At 41.8% G+C, this 16,393-nt stretch overlaps 1 protein-coding gene across 1 annotated transcript in view; it reads right to left on the bottom strand.

The window, feature by feature from the left end:
* Nucleotides 1-13,440, bottom strand: part of TP53BP2 (tumor protein p53 binding protein 2) — a 72,077-nt gene extending 58,637 nt beyond the window's left edge. The window contains exon 1 of the mRNA XM_061625082.1: nt 13,066-13,440. Within this exon, the coding sequence (XP_061481066.1) occupies nt 13,066-13,092 (27 nt within the window). The 5' untranslated portion in view covers nt 13,093-13,440. The remainder of the gene's footprint in view (nt 1-13,065) is intronic.
* Between the last annotated feature and the right edge of the window lie 2,953 nt (nt 13,441-16,393).

Below are 16,393 nucleotides of genomic sequence, written 5' to 3'. Positions count from 1 at the left end.
GGGCTGCTCTTGAGATTGGTTCGGAAGCTGCAGCTGGTGCAAAATGTGGTGGGGCAACTGCTCACTGGGGCAGGACATTGCCAACTTATTACCACTGGAAAAACTGCACTAGCTCCCCACTAGCTATCAGGTGTATAAAACTCTATACAGCTTGGGGCCAGGATAATTGAAAGTTTGTCTTACCCCTTATATATCCAGTTGATCATTGTGCTCTGTAGGTGAGGGCCTCCTGCAGATACTATCTCATCAGGAGATCCATTCCACACAACATAGGAATCGGGCTATTAGTGTTGTGTCACCTAGCCTTTGGAATTCCCTCCCCTTAAATATTAGGCAGGTATCATCTCTGTTGTCTTTTCGGCGCCTGCTCAAGACTTTCCTCTTTCAACAAGCTTTTTTAGCAGAGACCTTATCCCAGCCCGCATTTGTATTGGAATTATTTTAAAGATGTTTTTAAAGATTTTTTTTAGAAGTTATTTTTTAAAGATGCTTTGTTTAAGATGTTTTGTTTTTAATACGTTTTATAGATTTTTTAGTGTTTTGTTGTTTGCCGACCTGGTCTCCTTCTGGGAAGGGTGGGATATACATTTAATAAATAAATAATAATATAGGGCAGTGGTTCCCAACCTTTAGGAGTATGGGACCCCCTTCATAAGCTCAAAATTTTTTGTGACACCCCCCATACTAACTGTAATTTTAGTCTCTGTTTGTCCCGTTCAGAGTGGGATCCACGAGGCTGAGATGCAGGTGTAATTAATTCTTGTTTTATTAGAGTAATGGATACATCAAAAGCAGTACGTTTCATAGAGAGCACTAAACTAACTCACTAGAATTCCCTAGCTGCACTCTAGACATGCTCTGCAATGTATAAAGAAAGTTGACTCAGCAGCTCCTCCCCTGGAGCCACAGGTTTAAGTAGGGAAAGTCCTTGATCTTAATCTCTGACTCTTCAAGTCCTGCCTCTGACCAGTCCGTTTCTCGCGACGACGAACGCGGGGTGACGGGGGGCGGGCGTCCAATGGCTCGTCCAAAAGGGCCTCGGCAACAGGCTAAATGTCAGCAGGAGGTTGCTCTCCTGGCACCTCCTGAGAACTGCTACGCAGAGGGGGAGGGAGCGCACCCTCCGGAGCAACTTCCAACGGCTCCTCGTCTTGGTCTGGGGCACACTCTTCTTCAGAGAGAGCACCATCCATGGGAACTGACCCTAGCTCCAACTCACTCCCACATCCCCTATCCTGCAGAGACTCAGCAACTCCTGGATCTACCGCTCCTTCTGACAGCTGTGGACCCTGAAACTCATGCCTTCCCACTTCCTGGCCCCCATGGAGGAGCTGAGGCCCAACACTGTCAATTGAAAAAATGGTGCATGGCAACATCACATCTCCAAATATCCCTTTCTATAAAAGGCTCCCTGCAGACAGGGAGGTGTTTCTTTTCTTACTGAAAAGGTCCAATCAAATTGGTATCCCCCCTCATCTGAAGATGTACAGTCCTGTCTCCCTACACCAGTGGGTTATAGTGCTGGACTAAGGTCCAAGTTCAAATTCCCACCCAGCCATGAAGCACACTAGGTGACCTTGGACCAGACACAGTCTCTCAGCCTGGCACAGGGTTGGTGTAAGGATAAAATGGAAAGGGGAGGACTATGTGCACCACCTTGAGCTACTTGGAGAAAAGGTGGGATGTAAATGCAACAATAATTAAATAAATAAATACATTTCAACCCCAGCCTCAGCCAACCTGCTCAGCTTTTAAAAAATAATAGTAATAATAATAATCAAGAAGCATCAATGTGGTAATGGCAGGGATGCTAGATTGTGAAAAGGATGGATAGATTGAGGAGGGGGTTTGTACTTTTAGGCCTTGGGATGATCATCAGAACTGATGACTTGGTAGGCGTGCACTTGGGGAAAGAGTGGAGCAGAACACAGATCAGCGCAAGCACGCACACAAACACACCTGCCCCTCCTGCAAGCATCTGTAGGCGTGCATGCATTTGGGCATGTGGGAGGGGGGAAGCCCTAATCTGCCCCAGCATCTTGGAGAGAGTGATGGGTGGGCAGAGTATAGGTGGAAGAAAGGGGGGACGCTGGCACATACACTTAGAAGTGGGGGGCTGAGCAAGTCCTGAGCTTCCTCACTGTTCCTTGGGTCCGTCTGGGCTGAAGGCGAGATCTGAGCAGCCTCGCAAATAAAACTAATTTTTAAAAAGAGATAGCAGCGAAGCAGGAACCAAGAAAGGCAGGCAGCCAGCCAGCCAGGAAGGAGGAAAGCAGCCTTTCCTTGCAGCGTTGCTTCTTTTTGCTTCACAAAAAGCCCTCTCCTCTAATTCAGAGTAAGAGTGTCGTCAGCAGTGGCAGTGCGAGGAGACGGGGGTCAGTGATAGTAATCCCCTCTTCTTCCTTATAGCTCCACCCTCAGGCTCCTTTGGCATCTGCCATGTGTTTTATAGGCAGATCCCTGCCCTCGGCATGTCTGAAAGTCGCTCTGGCACTTCAGCAAAAGTCCTCCCCTCTCATTTGGAGCAAGGGGGAGATGTCATCTGCAGCAGCAGTGGGGAGCTGACAGTGTCCAGGGAGTGAAGACTTTAAAATAATAATAATAATAACGGATTTATTTATTGTTTATGGCCCCCTCTCAATTACTTTGAGGCCTCGTTTGGGTCACGGCCCACAGGTTGGAAATCACTGATATAGTGATTATAGCAGACACATTCAAAATTCACCAAGAAAAAGAAAGTTTGCAACCAGAAACGCTGCAGTTAGGGAAGGGGCACTGTAAATTGATGAAAAGCTCTGGAGCCTAAAAATAAATCATCAAATAGTTATTTGTATTTTAATGAAAAGAAATATAATACATTCTTCTTCAAGTGCCGAGGATACAAGTATCCTCTAAGTACCTCATTCACTAGACAGAATATTAGAAGGCAAGAACAGATTATCTTCTTCCTGAATAATTGGGCAGAACAGCCCTAGCAAGTTTTATATGATTGCCAGGATAAGGGCTAAACTTTTACTTTTTTAAAAAAACAAGAGAGAATACTGAAAATTCAGGAAGAAAAACAAGAACATCCCCAGCACCACTACCCTCACCTACCCTGTCAGCTACAACTGTGGCTCTGGTGCCAGCACAGAAGACAGTGGAGTTAACTAGGGAGAGGTGAGTGTAAACATGTGCTGATTTGTAAGAAGATATTACCAGAGTACAGACAAGGATTGTAGTAGTACAAGCAGCATTATAGAACCGTTTCATGTTTACAACAAGTACAGGATGGAAGGAAACCTTACTGAAGGCACTTTCACGTGGATCTCAAGATATAGGAGCAAGGAAGCTTCCTTATTACCAAGAAAGACCACTGGTTCCTCTAGCTCAAGATTGTCTACACTGACTGACAGCAGCTTTTTAGGATTTCAGACAGGATCTCTCCCAGGCCTGGAAAGAATCCCTAGAGAGGCCAGGTATTAAATCTGCGACCTTCTGCATGCCCTACCCTTGAGCTACGGCCCTTCCCTAAAGGTAGAAATAGCAGCTCTCAATGACATGGTTAAGGTACTGTCTCCAGAAAAAATTAAGTGTTAAGACCATTGTCTCCCCTTCCCTTAGTGTGTGATGAAACTCACAGAGATGTCAACTCTGTGTGCTATTGGGGGGGGGAGAATAATTTTAACATAGTATATGTGCTCAGTATCACCACAGAATCCTAAGCATGATCTTCAGCAAATAAAACCTGCATCCCAGAACTCGTAACTTTCTTATAAGCATAGCCGGACAAGATAGCTGGAGTCAATCTTATCGATTAAATATACTGAATAAAATACATTGCAGTTTGCAATTTATCACATGGCAATTCACTTCCCAAGCTTTGACCCTGGATTATAAAAATCCATGGCAGTCAAACAAATCTTTTGTTGTTCTAACAAAACAAAACAGCGTGCCTTAAAATAGGTTGGGGAAACTTTGGCCATTCAAGTGCTACTGAACTCCAGCTCCCATCAGTCCCAGCCAATATTGCCAATGGTCAGACTAGGGAATGAGTCTGGAGATCCTGAGTTCCCCACTCCTGCCTTAAAACATCTTAACTCCATTAAAAATGGGTTTTGAAAACAATTATATTCCTTTCATGCAAAACAGTTTGCCTGTTTCTGCTTTTCCAGTTTTTAACCCTAACTGTACTGTAACCATGAATCACCTTGCAGAGCATAGAAAAGCACAACTCTGGAGTAATTCACAAAGATGGATTGCAAGAAGATTGTAGTGGGCAACAAAATGATAAATGAGGTTCAAAGTAAGAGCAAAGCGCTGAACATCAGGGCCAAAAAATGGCTCTATTGATGAAGTTTGAACAGGCTGTTTTTAACGTTGCTTTTATCTGCTACCTTACTGTTATATTGGTTTTTAATTTTGTTTTATTATTTAGTTACATTGGAAGTTTCAGCTGAAAGGTGGCTGTACAGGCGGGCCCCGCTTATACGGCAGGTTCCATTCCGGACTGCTGCCATAAAGCGGAAATCGCAGTAAAGCGGAACACATTGAGTATAATAGGGCGCGTTGCGCGAAAATGCCGCAAAAGCACAAAACCGGCTTTAAAACGTGGAATTTCCCACTACCACATTAGCGGAACGCCGGAAAGCGAAGCGCCGGTAAGTGGGGCCCTACTGTACAATCTTTTACATAAATAAATTATAACTAGCTCAATAGATATATCAAGTGTATGGCAGGGCTGACAGCAGCAAATTCCATGTTAAGGTTGATTAGGAAAGGGGATAAAAATATAATGTCCACATTGTAATACCTTTTTATGTTGTGGCCTTATTTAGAAAACTGTATGCAATTTTGGTCACCCCATTTCAAAAAGGATGTTGCAGAGCCAGAGAAAGGCCAATCAAAACAGGAGGTTAAAAATAATTTCCTACCAAGTCTGACTCAAGTGTTTGGAGCTTTTTTGATTTTGAAAAAAGTTCAGTAAGGAGGCATAATAGAGATCCATAAAATTATGCATGGTGTGGAGAAACTGAAAATATATTTCCAGAGCATACGAGTTAGAAAATGAAGGGGGGAAAACTCAGTTATATGTGGGCTGAGCTGCCTCAGCCTCCTTCAGCGTCTGCCACGTGTTTTATAGGCAGATGCCTGCCATCAATGTGCCTGAAAGACGCTCTGGCACTTCAGCAAAAGTCCACCCCTCTCATTTGGAGCAAGGGGAGGTGCTGTCTGCAGTGGTGAGCAGACAGTGTCCAGGGAGTTAAGACTTTTGTAAAAAAAATAATTCATTTCCTTACTGTTCATGGCCCCCTCTGGATTACTTCTCAGCCCCCTGGGGGTCACGGCCTGCAGGTTGGGAACCACTGTATTTCCCTTCTTCAGTGGAGGATACATGCAGCAGAAGTTTCTGCAGTAGTCAGGATTGCAGGCATATGGTCTGTTACTTTTGGTTTCACTTTCAATTCCCCTTGCTTGCATTTACATAGATTCTTGCTCCTTGTTCAGATCTATTCCATCTCCCTAAAGTCTCTATTCATACTCATTGACCTTCTCTATCTTTGCACTTAGAGAGCGGGGGGGGGGGGGGAGAGAGCGAGAGCGAGCACTTCATGTACGCTTCCTGCAGAATAGGACTGATCAGATTATCTCCCATCTCCATAAACTGCTTTTAACATATTCATAGAATATAATTAGAAGTTGTATAATTAGTATTCATTATGATATCTTTGACCTAGGCTCTTTTTCTACTAATTGTTTTAAGAAAACTTAGAAATCCAATTTAAAATTTAAAAATCCAACTTAAAAAATATTTTTTTAAAAAACATTGATTTTTATCAACCTTGTGATGCACCCATAACATTTTCCTTTTATTAGTGTTTTTATATTTTTAGTCTACTTTCTGTATTAAGCACCTAAAGGAGCTCACAGCACAGCTGCTTTGCATGCAGAAAATAGTAATCAGCCCAGCAAAAACAATGCTGGTCTAAATAATTCTTTGCCTGCCAGCAGAAAGTCTCTAAAGAGGGGGCTAGATGGGCCTTCCTGGGAAGAGAAACAGTTGAGTTTTCACATTGATTCCTGATGCTATTAACAAGGTTTGTTTTTTAACTGTATTCCATGGAAGTTTGGAACTTCTTGGGAATTGCTTCTTTCCCAGGAGTTATCAGTTAAAAGATCAATATTAACAGCAGACAGGTTTCCCTGATCAACACCTTGCCAAACAATACCTGCCTACCTTTGGAATGCACAGCTGCAAGGATGTACTGGATATGATTTAGGTCACACTCACTTCATGCAGGGCTACAGTGAGGTCCAACAGGACAGAGTTCATAAGAACTAGAAGGATGACCTAGAACATACCCCAGAATCCTCTTCAACACAGAGGTTCCTCAGCAGACAGGTTCATATATTATTTAAATTAAAACCGAGAACAGGAAAGCATTACAAAGCCAACTTATGGTTAACTATATTAGTGACAAAAAATATTATTTTACCTATTATCTACTAAAAAACATCATTACAGCTGCCAGAATAGGTCTTTAGCCAAACTGGGAAATAAAAAGCACACAAGTCAGTCAAGATGGTAATGACACTCCATTTTTCCACAGCATCTGATGGTAACTTTCATATTCAGAGATGTTATGTATTTCTAGCAATCAATGTCCATCAATATACTATTTATCTAATCCCTCCTTGAACCTTTATTTTTCAGATTACAGCATCCTGTGGTGAAGAGTATCTATAGATTATTTATGTGCTGTGCACATAAACAGTTCCCTTTTATTTTTCTTAAACATACTGGCAATTATTTTAATAGTCTGGCCTTCAAAAAATTGTTGCATGTTCTATTTTTAAGAATTACTTAGTATTTATTGCAAATAATGAGAACAAAATAGTGAAAAGCTCCTTTAAGTTATTTTTCTTTTGGGGAAAAAGTATTTATGTTTAAACTTCACAAAATCTACTTAAACATTAATCTTAAGAGAAGCTCCATGTACTGAAATGTCTGCAGTTGTCTAGATAATTGGTCTTCAACTGATGGGTTGGGACCCATTAAAGTCACAGCCCGATCCAAGGTGGGTCACAACAGCAATACTATAACAATTTTTTTACCACCATCAGCAGTATTACCACCATTTTTACTACCACAGTAAAAAAAAAAGGTGCATATATGGATTAAAGGTCAGGTCCCAGTTCTGTAAATGTTGAAGACCACTGGTCTAGATTATGATTTTACCTTGCATATTAACGCTTTCCAATTTCTTCCATTTTCCCTCAACAGTATGCACGGATGTAAAATGTAAACTCAAAAGAGAGGTCTGAGGCATATTATAATTTGTCATTTTCAAATTTGAAATACTTTGTTTTTCCTGTATAAATAAAATTAATTTCTATATGTTTTTCTACCAATAGTGCTGTATCATAATTTAGTATTATGCTTCTTAGTTTCTTGAATATAATCAAAGCTCCAGAATGCTAATTTCTTGTCCTTTGAACTAACACCTACAAATGTTAATAGGTCTAAACAAGTTTAATTATTTGCAGTATTTAATCCTGATAATAACTATATACTACAAGTCCAAATAAATGGATCTGTTCACAGAAAAAAATGAAACTTTTAATAAAATGTACCTTTAATACATTTTAAAGGGGACCTCTATCAGCTATGAGCCCAATAATCAATTCCAAGACTTGATGATGTTCTGTCTGTCCAGGATCCCTAGCAACATCACAAGTCTCCCACACCCCTGCAATTTGTATTTTTAAAAATCTGCTTCGCACACTGCATTTTAGTGGAATGCAAGAGACCTGCAGCATCCAATCCAATGAAGTGGATGCGGGGTTTTTTTGGAAACCATGTACAACTACAGCATATGGGGAAGGAACAGAGCTCAATGGTTTGCATGCAGAAGATCACAACTTCAATCCCAGCATGTCCAGGTACATCTGGAACAGACCCCATCTGAAACTCTGGAAAGCTGCTGCCAGTCAGTGTAGAAAAAACGGAGCTAGGTGAAGCAATGATCTATAAGCAGCTCTCCACATTCCCATATTCCTATACCTGTGATTTCAATAACATGGAGCTCCCTTTAAGATACATTTTCTTGCATTTTTTGCTATTACACACATCGACACTATAAATTGCCTGTGTTTAAATGTAACGTGATGACATTAAAAAAAAAGAGGAGACTAATTATACAGCAAAATGCTATGCTTCTAAAAGCATACAGCATATGGAAGAGCAAGACCACTTTTAATCACTCACTTGGTTTGACTCTCAGCAATATAACAGTACTTCATTATGCCATGATGAAGATTTTGTAGTATCACTTGTTGAAGCAGGGCTACAGGACCCTTTTGATTTCTGCGGCATGCCCTGTGCTGACTAGCTAATTTATTGTTTAACAGTGTTTCCCTTGCTCTCTTCAAAGCAGAAGGATGGAGAGATTATTGTAACAGAATAACTACATATTTCCTTACTGAGAAGTGGTAAGTCATTCATAAAAAGGGGTTAAAATGCTTTAGAAGCATCAATGAAAATATCTGAACTTCAATTTCTAACAAAAAATAAATGCTCAAGTATGAAATGCATTGTCTTTCAATCATCATGTTTTTAAATTGTTTTTTTAAAAAGTGTTTTTAAATTTGTATATTTGTTTTTAATGTTTTTAATTGTTGTAAACTGCCCAGAGAGCTTCAGCTATGGGGCGGTATACAAATGTAATAAATCATCATCATCACTATCATTATATACTGTACACTAATAGCAATCTCAATTCTCCAAGTGCTGGTCCTTATATAATCAAAACAGTACAGCCCACAGGGGTACAAGCAGGCACAGGGGAGCCACGAGGTTTGCAAAAGTCAACAGATATTTAGAAAAAGCCATAAAACAAAGAGGGGAGACCTCATGAAGAGCCCACTGAAGACCAAGCATCCTCAATAGCCAGGGATTGCTGACTGACTCATTTGGAGGAAGAGGGTAGTGAACAGGGAACACTCAACAGTGCAACACTTTGTTGTAGGTCCCACTTGTATACACTAATAGCAATCTCAATTCTCTGAGTGCCAGTCTTAATACAGTCAAAACAGCACCATTCACACACAAGAGATGGTCTCTATACTGCTCCGGGTACCACAAGAGGTACGCACAAGTACCAAAATCCCCCAAAAGTAAAATGACACATGCATGTGCTCACTCAGGGAGAGAAGGGACGAGAGACACAGAGTGCCAAGTTGAGGAGCTTACTGCTCATAACATAAACTGCATTTTTAGTTTTAATTTTCTTTACAAGATTTTATACCACTCTCATCTACCACCTTAGCCCAGCATCACCCTAGATCACAGCTACACCCAGCTGCCAACCCAGAAAATTCTCCTGCCTGCCCTTCCCCTTCTCCCCAAAGTTTCTACTTCAGCACATTATAGCTTATATTCCAGAGGAAGAGGAGTCCAGGTAACTGAATATTGAACAGGAACACCACTGTTAGAGGTGAGGATCCACAGCAACATTTTGTTGCATGTCATATTTCTTCTACACCATTCCTTTTAACCATGCGCTTGGCACCCTCCTCTTTAAACCATGACAGTTTAGATAAATCATGATTTTTCCTTCATCCACGCAGTATGTTATCAGTTGTAATAGCAGCCATTTTTCTTCTCATAAAAGGCCAACCTTTCTTCAAATCACATAGACTAATATAAAAGTAGACCTGGAAGAATGCAGAACTAATCAATTCATAACAGTTGAAAAGCAGTGCGGCAGGTTGTCTGACTTTCCCCATGTTAATCAAGGACCAAATCCCTGCTCAGCTATAATGCCCACCAGGTGACCTCGAGCCAACAACTTTCTCTCAGTCTAACTTACCTCAGGAAGAGATATACCATGCATGCCATTCTGAGCTGCTTGGAGGAAGACTTGGATATAAATATAAAAAGATAGATCATGGGAAGCATCATTGGGCCATCAAGGCAGTTAGAGCTGCTATGCTAATAGGAACTGTCCCAATTAATGATAAGATATTCTCAAAATATGGAAATAGTAATAAAACAAAAGCAAACTACAGTATGCCTGGAGATATGTTCAATAATACCTAAAAAAATAACATAGAATGATTACCTCATTAGTTTCATCCTCACCAATTAGCAAAACAGATTAGAACTGCAACTCTATAAATAACATTGGCAGCAATTGCAAGTTACAATAAACCATAGTTAATGGCTTACCATAAACACGTAGATGTTGGTCGCCTATTTTGTTCTTCCCTAGTGTGAGCAGGGGCAACAAACCACAATTCCCAGCTTAGCATTACAATCTGAATGAGGGATCATGGTTTGTTTTGCACCAAACAGACCAAAATGTGAAGTCAAGGTTTGTTCTTGGCTTACCAATCAAGGTTTGAGTGAAACAGATCACAATCCCCAGTTCAGACAATGCTAAACCAGGGATTGTGGCTTGTTGTTCCCCCTACAGGAGGAGCAACATGGGAGCCATCTCTCCATTCATGGTAAACCATTAGCTTTAGCTTACTATAATGTGTGAACATTTCCCTTTATTTATTCTACAAGAAACCATTTCACACTATCATTCTTATTGCAGGGAAGGACTCATCTCCACTCTAATAAGAGAAGTTGCAGTCTTCAGCTTCCCTGAAACAAGTAAATATTTAGTAAGGGATAACCAAAATCGCCTGTAATTACCATGTCAGTCAATTGCTGCAATTTAAAACTATTCCCCCTCCCCCCTAATCTTCTAATGCACATGACACCTTGAAAGGAACTCAATGATCTCCAGGATCAAGGACTTTCCCATATTATTGAAGAATAGTTCGATGATAGATATATAACACTAACCCACCAGACAATGTCTTACTCCACCAATAGAAGGGGCAGCAGCCGCACTTCAAAAAGATTGCTTCTAGAAGAGAAGGGGTGACCCACAGAATTCCAGGCAACGTCACAAGCTTCAGGGTAGCTTTGCTGATATTTACCAAGAACTGCCAACGTTTTTAAAAGGAGTATGCAGTCTGCCTCTTAATACCCACTCCCACCCCTATTTGAAACATTCTCTAAACAGGGGAGGCACAGAAAGTAGGGCCTTATAAGTCTGCCACTAGTTGCCAGTTGTGTCACTTTCTTCAGAACATTTAAGATAGGCATGGAAAAATGCATTTTCCCACTTCCAAATGTAGATGTTGGAGTGCTAAGAAAACAGTTTCCCCACAACAGACACACTTGCTGGGAGATCTTTGGATTTCCTCCACATTCACAGCTAAGTAACACATGTCTTGTGCAATAAAACAATAGTTCTATGAACATCTAACAATCATTTCAAAGCTACATCACTATTTTATTTATTTAACAGGTCTTATACACCACTTAGTCATCAAAACCTCTTGGTGGTTAATCATTGAAACCTGTGTTGTTTACATATGACCAATATGTTCCATGACAAATATTCTGAGAAAATATTGGAGGGGGCACATATGTACACACTCGCTCACTCAGCTGGAGAAATATCCAATACTATTTATTTCCAATACTAAAAACTCAAATGTAATCTTAAACTGGCCAAGTGACACAACATGGGACTAAAGATTTTTTGCTTTTTGAGCTGAGCAGACTATGCAATGCTATTATTTTATCTTACTTCAGCTGTAGTTTTAAGAGGCATTAGACGCATTAAGATTTTTCTACACAGGAAACATTTCAGTTACCCATGAAATCATGCATGAATGTCATTTGCTTTGTGTATGCAGATCTACAGGCCAATGATTATTTCCTTTTATATGTACACACAACAAATTTAATATGTAAGGCTGTTCAACACAGGCTTCATGTATTTCTCTACACAACAGCATTTTCCATATACCACTATCATAATGCACAAAGTAGCCTTAAATTGCTCTTAGGAACTCTTATCCTCTTATCCTTGTAATCACATAAATATTTTTGAATTAGTCATTTTATTCTGTAAGAAGCACACAGGTTTCATTTTATGCCTAAATAAATACATAAGACATAAGCACATCTTGAGAATTTAACACTTTTGGATACATCATAGGATTTCTTAGCCACATTCCGGAGTGTATACATACTTGACAGGATAATGAACCATCAGACTTTTCTGATGCACAACTCCAGCAATCAAACAGACAAACAGAAGACAAAAGAATGGCAACGCTTCTATAATCCCTAACAACTGAAGTAGTGACTTAATTCTTGTTACATTGAAGGGAATACCTGGACAGCACAAAGCCTTTTCATGTATTTAACTAATTAACTAATCCTGACCATCACTTTAAACAGGCAGCAGTCATGATTTTTTGTTGCTGCTCCCCCCATTCAGTAACTTGGGGTTTCCTACCGAACACACCTTACCATGGTAAAACATGGCAGTGGTGGTTTTGAACCTAATAGCCCCGCTTCCTGCACAAGGTGTGTTTATAACTCTCAATTTCCTTCACTGAACTGACCATAGGGAGGAGCATAAACTACATTTCATTAGATTTTTTAAAGCGTTATAAGGAAGCAATCAAAACTGGACACGATTTCTGGAAGGGGAAACGTTGCAGGCCACAAAAAGTGTAGTCAATGAGCGACTCTCTCCCACTACCCCGAAGGCATTGGAGCGCAGCTCTCCATTTTCTTAACGTACTTCGCTGCGAGAAGCAGACACAGCAGCTCCATTTGCTGATCCTCCTGCGTCTTCCCTAGCTAAGCTGCCCCATCTTAGATCATTCGAGGGCGGATGACCAGGTTCCTCTCCACTCCGGTCTAAAATGCACCGAGTGCTGCCAAGGCACTGCTAAAAATCCCGCCACATCTAACTTTTAACATTTCCATCCTAAACCCCGCTTGCCAACTTTTCCTCCAATTGAAGTTGTACGCGGGGGGGGGGCAGCGGCGGCAACGAGCTCCATCTGCGCTACACATAGAGAAAAATCAGATATCCGAAGGCAGACAGAGGCCAAGACACCGTCCTGGCCCTTGCCGCCGGCTCCCCCACTCTAGTGACTTCAGACCTCTGGAGACTGTCCCCCTCCACATCGCCGCCTTTTCTCATACACTCGCACACTTACAGGCATCATTTTGGCCCCGAACCGCATTGAGGCGAGTGGTGGTGGTGGTGCTTCCTCTTCTCCCCCCAGCCGGGGACCGAGGAGGAGACCAATGGCTGGGGCCTGGGGAGGCGGAGCGGCCTTTCCTTGCTTGCCTGAGAACCTGTTGCAAGAGGCAGTCCGGCCCGCGTCACTCTCCTGCTGTCCGGTAGTCGTCCGACCTGCGCTTCCCTCAGACCCGGCCCCCACTCGCGCTCCGAGCTTTGTCTCCTTAGAGCCCCGCTCTGTCTCCCTTCGGACGAAACGGCCGCCGCCCTCAAGTCCGCTCCGAAATTGTCCCCCGCCAGCCCGGCAGGGAGGAGCAGGCGAGCACCAGCCCCGCCCGAGTCCCACCCCCTAAGCGGGTTGGCCTCAGCTCTTGGGAAGCAAACAGCTCCTCTTCACTCTGTACACCATCGCCCCCAGCACAAGGGTGAGAAGAATGACCGCCCCAGGGCAGCAGCAGGAGTTCCCGCCATTTCTTTGCGAGTAACATCCCTTTATGTACTCTAATGACTTACTAAAAAGGTGTCTTTGAACGTTTGCAATAGTTTCCGTTCATGTGCTTGAGACTTTATTGCCATAAAACATGTAGCAGTAAGATTTTCACCCAAACCATCTGAGTGGCCACAAACTATGCTAATACGTTGAACTAGTGGTGACGCACGACAAAATTGTCGCCCTTTGTGTATTGTCAGCCTACCTTTGGTCACATACAAAGCAGGCATTTATTCCACTATTAATTGCACTTTAAACAGTCATGGCTTCCCCCAAAGAACTGGGATGTGCAGTTCGTGAAGGGTGCTGAGAGGAGAGACCCCTATTTCCCTCATTGACTTAAAATTGCCAGAGTTCTCTAGGAAGATATATTTATTGTTAAACCACTCTGAGAATTGTAGCTATCTGAGGGGAATTGATTTCACTGGGACTTCCTTTTGAGTAGACCCTCATAGGATAAATGTAAATGTACTGCCTTCAATTCCGACTTGTGGCGACCCTATGAATAGGGTTTTCATGAGACTGAGAGGCAATGGCTGGCCCAAGGTCACCCAGTGAGCTTCACGGGTATGTGGGGATTCGAACCCTGGTCTCCCAGGTCGTAGTCCAACACCTTAACCACTACACCACACTGAATAGCACTGTAAAAATCCTAGGCGAGACAATGGTGTCCTTTGTGTTGAAACATGTTATGTACTAATCACTTTCTCACACCTAATATGTTTGACTGAGCAATACTGACACATATGAACCAACCCACCAATATCAAAATGATGAGTCTGGCACACTGACGGGATAAAAGTCTATGTTGTGAGCTCAAGCAGCACACTAAATCAACATTGTCACACTGCTTTTTTTCTTTTTATTTATTTAGTTTCATGTATTAGAAGAACCTATGTAGCTGTTTTCCACATCTTTTATTTTTATGTTACCTCAATCAACACATTTTCAGGTTGCTTGTTTGGAGTTTATTATTCTCATTTCCTTTATGAATCAGATTTCATTTACAATATTTCCCCTGTCCTACTTTCTGTTAATGCAGGTACATCTACAAGGCCATCCTGGTGCCCTCCAGATGTTTTGGACTATAACTCCTATTAGGCTGCAATGCAATACATGTCCACTCAGAAGTAAGCTCCATCGGGTTCAGTGGGACTTACTCCCAGGTAAGTGTGTATTGGATTGCAGCCTTAGTCCCAGCCAGCATGGCCATTGGATGTACTATCCTAAGCATGTCTACTCTGAAGTAAGTCCCACTGTGTTCAATGCTTATTCCCAGGAAACTGGTTGTATGTAATCCTATACCAATGTACCTGGGAATTTCTGAATAATCCAACATAGGATTGCATTTACACTTCTTCACTTTGCATTTTTATATCTTTGTAGGAGTCCTCCTTTCTGGATGTAAGCTACCAACTCACTCAATTTGATAACATTTCTGTAGTTATGTTTAAGAGCTGGTATAGCACAGTGGGTGCTATACAGAAAGTCCTCAATTGCAGAACAGGCGGAGGAAAACAATGTGTACGTTACAATGGCTGTGAAGGCGGATGAAGGCTGCAGCAGATAAAAGACTTCCAATCGTAGTGGTATTCATGCCATTGGATCAAAGCCTTTCTCTGTCAAGATTGTGTGTTGATACAGGCATCTTCCAAGCAAAGACCTTATCCTGGAAGACAATCTTACTGGGCCACCAGTGATCGCCAATGAATGAATGAATGAAGCACAGTAGAGAGGAGAGTCTGGCTGGGAGTCCAGAGTCTGTGAGTTCGAATCCCTGCTCGTGTCTCCTGGGTGTCAACGGCCAGCTAAAGATCACCCCTACTGTGAGTGGCTCAGGGGTTACGTGTCCTGCCACCTGTGCAAGTGTGGGCAAGCTGCATAGTCCCAAGGAGCCCAGTTGCCCCCAGCTGGCAGTTGCGGACAAGGAAGGGGCTGGCTTGTGCAGCAGCGGCAAGCTGAGCAGGCCCTAGCCAGCTGGGGAGGACTAGCCTCAGAGGGAGGCAATGGTAAACCCCCTCCAGTTACGTTTAATGTCTGAATACTTAAACAGTTTCAATTATTTTTCTTCAGTCTATTTTAGAACTCTTCATTTTATTAGGGTAAGGTGGCTTACAAAGATATATACACACACATATACAGGAAAAATACAGATAAAACAAGCAGCAGCAGCAGCTAAAATGCCAGTCCACCAGAAAATCAACAGTTAAATAAATAAATAAAAATACCTCTATTTCCACACACATATTTTATGTTACTCTACTTTGGACTTTAATTAATCCTTTGTGACTTTGAGCTTTGCTAGACTGCTTATAGATTTAATAATTCCCTCAGTTTAGCAAACTTCGTGGTACATGGGTGACCAGTAGGGCAATTAAACTGGCCCACCCTCATACAAGGAAGGAGCTTCTATTTATTTACACAATCATTTATATGCCTTTTTTCAGCCGTAAAAATGGCCCCCAAAGTGACTCAGATAAAAATACAAAAGAAATATAACATAAAACAATAACAATGAAACTGAGAATTATATTCTATTTTAGGGAACATGAGCAGTTGCTGTACCAGATCAGACTATCCATATAACCCAGTATTGACTTAAGAACATAAGAAGAACCCTGGTGGATAAAGCCAAAGACCTGTCTAGTCCAGCATCTTGTGCTCACTGTAGCCACCATTATGCCTATGGAAAACCCATAGGCAGAACCTGCTTACAACAGCACTTTTCTCACTTGTGATTCCCAGGAACTACTGTTCAAAGCCATACTACTAACAGTGGAGGTAGAACTTAGCCTGTGGACTTAGCAGTTAA

Source organism: Rhineura floridana, chromosome 4 (assembly GCF_030035675.1).
Source record: "Rhineura floridana isolate rRhiFlo1 chromosome 4, rRhiFlo1.hap2, whole genome shotgun sequence".
NCBI classification, from domain to species: Eukaryota; Metazoa; Chordata; class Lepidosauria; order Squamata; family Rhineuridae; genus Rhineura; species Rhineura floridana.
The sequence above is the reverse complement of the archived record's forward strand: the minus strand, read 5'-3'. Positions and strand labels throughout refer to the sequence as shown.